This window comes from Arachis duranensis, chromosome 9, assembly GCF_000817695.3.
Source record: "Arachis duranensis cultivar V14167 chromosome 9, aradu.V14167.gnm2.J7QH, whole genome shotgun sequence".
Lineage (NCBI taxonomy): Eukaryota > Viridiplantae > Streptophyta > Magnoliopsida > Fabales > Fabaceae > Arachis > Arachis duranensis.
In genome coordinates, this window is record NC_029780.3 from 112519489 (window position 1) to 112524827 (window position 5339).

At 34.7% G+C, this 5339-nt stretch overlaps 1 protein-coding gene across 1 annotated transcript; it reads right to left on the reverse strand.

The window, feature by feature from the left end:
- Positions 1 to 2917: 2917 nt before the first annotated feature.
- On the reverse strand, positions 2918 to 4595 carry LOC107467271 (reticulon-like protein B14). Its single transcript, XM_016086312.3, has 5 exons — positions 4434 to 4595; positions 3901 to 4081; positions 3679 to 3808; positions 3519 to 3588; positions 2918 to 3435 (listed from the first exon to the last, which is right to left on the reverse strand). The coding sequence occupies exons 1-5, from the start codon at positions 4522 to 4524 to the stop codon at positions 3269 to 3271; spliced, it is 639 nt and encodes a 212-aa protein (XP_015941798.1). The 5' UTR covers positions 4525 to 4595; the 3' UTR covers positions 2918 to 3268.
- Between the last annotated feature and the right edge of the window lie 744 nt (positions 4596 to 5339).

A 5339-nucleotide genomic window follows, 5' to 3' on the forward strand; every position in this document is an offset into this window, starting at 1 on the left:
GACGACTTGGTCAGCCCCCCTTCAGCGAATCCCCCTAATATCATGTGAACATGTTGTTCTGGAGTCTGCGGAGGCGGACTTCTTTGCTCTAGGTTTTCATTGTCTCTCTTCCTTTTTCCGTGATTGTCCGACTTTTCCATGAGATATCTGTCCAGCCGACCTTCCCTGGCCAGCTTTTCTATCACATTTTTTAGGTCGTAGCAATCATTTGTTGAATGTTCGTACAGCTTATGATACTCACAATACTCATTACGGCTTCCACCCTTTCTGTTTTTTATTGGACGCGGGGGAGAAAGCTTCTCGGTGTGAAAATTTTCCTATAAACATCCACGAGGTAAACTTGTAATGGGTATAATTGTGGTATCTTATGGGCTTCTCAGGTCCAACTTCTTCTTTTCTCTTGGGCTCCCTCTCTTTTTTCTTTGGCTGGTGAGGGTGCCTTAGTTCCCAACTCGGCTCTCGTATTCTGGCATTTTCTTCCATATTGATGTACTTTTTGGCTCGTTCGTGTACATCATTATGAGAAGTCGGATATCTTTTTGATATAGACTGGGAGAAAGGTCCTTCTCAGAGCCCATTGACCAGTCCCATTATTACTGCCTTGGTAGGCAGGTCTCGAATTTCCAAACACGCTTTGTTGAACCTTTCTATATAATCTCTCAAGGGTTCTTCGTCTTTCTGTTTTACTCCTACTAGACTGGGTGCGTATTTGACCTTGTCTTTCTAAATTGATAATCGCGTGAGAAACTTGCGCGAGAGATCGTCAAAACTAGTAACCGACCTAGGGGGCAAGCTATCAAACCACTTCATGCCCGCCTTTGTCAGGGTCATCGGGAAGGCCTTACAGTGGGTGGCATCTGAGGTGTCGGCCAAGTAAATCCTTTTGAAATTGTTGAGGTGATGTTTCGAGTCAGTGGTCCCATCATAGAGGTTCATGTTTGGGCTTTTAAAGTTTCTAGGAACTCGTGCCCGCATGATATCTTCTGTGAAGGGATCTTCTTCCCCCCAAGGGGGTATCTTCCTGAGCTGTGTGGGAATCCTTATTCCGAAGATTGGATTCTAACTTCAAGAGCTTGTCCTCAAACTCTCTTCATAGCTTGACTTCTCTCCTTAAACTCCTCTCTGCTTTGCGCTGTCATTCTAGCTCTTACTCTAGTTGTACAAGTCGACCTTAGTTACCATGTAGTAACCCCATGAAGTCAGTGGAGTGGGGTTGTTCCTCTCTTTCCGGTTGGTGGACTTTAGAGGGTATTCTCCTATGATTTTGAGCTCTTGAAGGGCCTTCGCCATGCGGCCCTTCCGTCCTTGAGGGAGGTACTATTAAAGCTTGGTCATTGTTGGCCACGTCTTGGCATTCTTGGTCTGATTCAGACACTGTATGTCCATCTTCAAATTATTCGTCCACCATGAAACGTTGATTCCCAGGTCCCCCGTAACGGCGCCAATATTCTGAGGGTCACCTGAAACCGGATGATGGTTAGGCTTGTTTACGAGGCCCAAACACTTGAAGAGGTTGATCTCCGACTTGTTCTACATTAGAGAGCCACTGTCCGAGTTTGTGCTAAAAAGGATAGGGGGTGGTACCTACAAGACACTCCAATGCCTAAGTCAGCAAGAGGTTAAGCAGGTTTAAGTGTATTGGGACTTAAAGATACCTAAATGTGTCAGGGTATTTATATGTGATGAGTCAATAACCACCGTTGAAATAGCTCCACTTTTGAGCGGAGATAACCGTCCCTTTATTTTAAGACTGTTGAGATTTCTCTTCTAAAAGAAGGTGAGAGATTCAGGAAGGCAATTACTTATGGAGATAAGTTTAAACTGCTTGTTGACGTTGAACCCGACCTCCTCAAGGAGGTCAGATGTGCAATAAAAGTTACTTTTTTAATTGGGCCTTTTGACTTTATTAGACCTTATTTATGTTCTTGGGTAAGGGTATAAATAATTATAAATTTTAATATATATTTTATATAATAATAATTTTCTTTTTTAGATAAGATTTTTTAGATAAGATGAATTAGACATCTCCTAATTATAGATATTATACTACCACACACTCATCAAGATTTAAATTTGGATACAGGATATTAAGAAATGTATAATTTTACCACTTGAGTTAGATATCAGCTGCATTCAAATAACTAGTTTAATGACTAATTATTTATTTGCATATAGCATAGTATTTTAATGTGTGATATGCGGGTGGTTGTCTCTGCACGAAAGCAATGTTCGATATTGGGCCTCATCATGAGCCTCTTTTCTCTCTCTTAAGCTGTTTCCCGAAAAAAGGGGCCTCAAAAGTTTTCCTTTTCGTACAAGAGAGAAAAAAAAGTTGCTCCTACCAAAAAGCAAACCGGATTAAAGGTAGGTCTGAATCGACCAAAAAAAAAAAGGTAGGTGTGACAAGTCATAAGTGGCCGTATTATTCTCCTTTTGTCACTAATTTGTTGTGCAGTAAATTAAATTGGGTTGATCTAATAGATAACTCATTAGTTTATCTAAACAAATTAAGTAAGTATTAAAAGGTTATGCACATAATAATTCATTGGCCAATATCTTAAATAAGGTATGTTAAAAATTTTTTTGATCAATGACTTAGATGATGACACATATGCAAAATAATTTACCCACAAAATTAACATGAATTTAAAAGAAAACACCTTTAAATAAAGCTCAGATCTCGCGAAGTATTAATCCTTAGCATGTCAAACCGAAAAATATCCTGAGAAACCAAACAATAACTAGGAATCAGATATTTGGTTGAGCTATTATTAATTTGTTATAGTTGCAGTCAAATGCTGAATTGCAATTTGCAAGGAGCATTAATAGCTTCACATGGGTTACTAAGGAGATGCTCCACAAACGTCACATTCAACTACCACAAAAAACAACAACAACAATGTTTACATGCAAGGGATACAGAATCTATTTTTGCTTTGCTTCTTGGCATTCACTCACTTGAACAATAGATGCAGGCAACCGCCAACCAGGTAACTTAACATGCCTAATCTAGTTTAAGAATCTTTCTTTTATGGTATATATCATGTGAAACTTCAATTACTCCATGTATCATCTTCATAGAGATTTGCTGTTGCAAACTCAACTCTTGCTCAAATCAAACTCAATTTGATCTTGCATTTACATTGAGAATTAAATTATGGTTGAAGCACATTGATGAAAACATTAAGAGAACGCATATAGTAAAAGCAGTAAATAATTAAGTATACAGTTTTTTTTTTTTTTTTAAAACGCATTTGGCTGGTCCAAATTACTTGTACTTTGGTTTGACAGGTCCTCTTGGAATTTTGTTAAGGAATTTAGAATCCAAAGTCCTGAACAATCTTCTCACATCTTGGTTTCCTCTGAATGCAAGATAATTCACTTCCTCTTCATATCTCTCATACATAGCGGGAAGACTCATCATGCACACAAACACTGCATAGTATTTATAAAATCAACAATTAATAATAAGCCTTAATCAAAACCTACATTTAAAATTGTTGGGTTTGAGATCTCACATAAGTATATCAAATTTAAAGTGTTGAAAAGATTTCCAATTGCTGAAACGATCCAGAGGCCGGAAATTGTCTGAAATTCATCAATAACCACTTTATGTCAATTAATTAACTAACAAATTAGATAATCAATAATTCATTAAATGCATGTATATATATATACCAGAAAGAAGAGTGTCAAGTCTTTCCCGGTTGAAATATCATAAAACTTCATCAAGAACCAGTTGAGTTTGTTATACAAGTATGCAAAGGTGGATTCTGGAATTTCAAAATAATAGATTTCGGGAATGTTCCTGATGCAAACATTTAGCCACGGAAAACAAAGGCGTTAAATGAAAATAATTAATAATTAAGTATTTAATTAGATGAATTATGACGTACGTACCAAGTGATTAGTCCAGCTGCATTATACCAAACAAAGAGGATGAGCATAATGGCAATGAGAATGTGACAGAGAAGAGGAACAAGATTGTATTCCACCACTTCAAACAGAAACCAAACGAACGAGAAACCACCCACAATCGCTGCCGACAGTTTCTTGTCTCTCCATAACAATATTTCCGCAACTGCAAAATTGCAAGCAAGAATTAAAAATCATGCTACATGAACATAAAAAAATCATTCGTATAAAATATATGTTGAAAAATAAATAAAAATTTTTTACACAAATAACTTTTATTAATTCATGTGTATAAATTTTAAAAAAATATAGATATAAACTATATAATTTTTTAGGTATAAAATTTTTATAAATATAATTACAAATTATTATTAGCCAAATATTAATAAAAAATAATAATATTTACTGGCTAGCTACATACTAATTAAATACTCGGGTCGAAAATGCTATTCAACCTTTTTCCTTTGAAATTTAGCGGATAAAAAATTTGATTACATGAAACATAAAAAATATCTTACGCCTTCCTCTGCCAAGGAGTGCGTGGCCGTGAAATGGTCTTTCATGGTGGCCAGTGAAACCTGAGGCTTGTGGAGTTTTATGGGTTGGCATAGCTACCAATATAATTGAACTATTGAATGGAATTGAATTATTTGTATATGTAGTTTATATTGCATTCACTTGAAACAATTCCCAAGCACTGTTATGATTTATGCACCGTGAGGATTATATATACTATATGTAATGCATGGACCAATTAATTATTAATTAACAAGGTTCTAAGCTTTGTAACGAAGAAATTAACGAAGAGTAGTAGTCAATGAATTTGCATGCATGGATGAGAGGAAAGGTATGGCTTTGGCATAGCCTCCAAGTTTAATTTTATTTCCTCGTGCCACCTAGGTATTCTGTTGGAGTCTCCCGGTTACCCTCATCTATCCTTTATATATAATGCTAAAATCCAGTGAAGGGCTACCGTGCTTTTCCAACTTTTTTTTATTGTCTTTCATGTACACATGCATCATTATGCATACATCTATAAGATGATCTATTATATATTATTAAAATTAGATTTTTTTCAATTAACAATATAATTGATATGGTATGTTCTTGAACGTGTTTGTTAAATCATTTTATTTGATTCATTTAAATACGTTATTTATTTATTTATTTATTTTGATTGAAATAAATTTTAAATTATTTAATATTTTATTTATCCATATTAACTATAAACTAATCATCAATTACATTAATTATTTGATTTGAATTGAATAAATTAAATAAATTGATTTTATTTTAATTTGTATTAATTATTTTTGTGTTATATATTTTGATTAATAATTTTTAAAATAATTATATGTAACATATTTTTTATTTATTTAACTTATTTTAGTGAGCCAAACCATTATAATTAATTTATCAGATTA

Coding starts and splice junctions, on each gene's coding strand:
- LOC107467271 (XM_016086312.3), bottom strand. CDS start 4,524: ATGCCAACCCATAAAACTCCACAAGCCTCAGGTTTCACTGGCCACCAT. Junction 3,589..3,678: donor ACTTGACACTCTTCTTTCTG/GTATATATATAT, acceptor GATGAATTTCAG/ACAATTTCCGGCCTCTGGAT. Junction 3,436..3,518: donor TTTAAATTTGATATACTTAT/GTGAGATCTCAA, acceptor AATACTATGCAG/TGTTTGTGTGCATGATGAGT.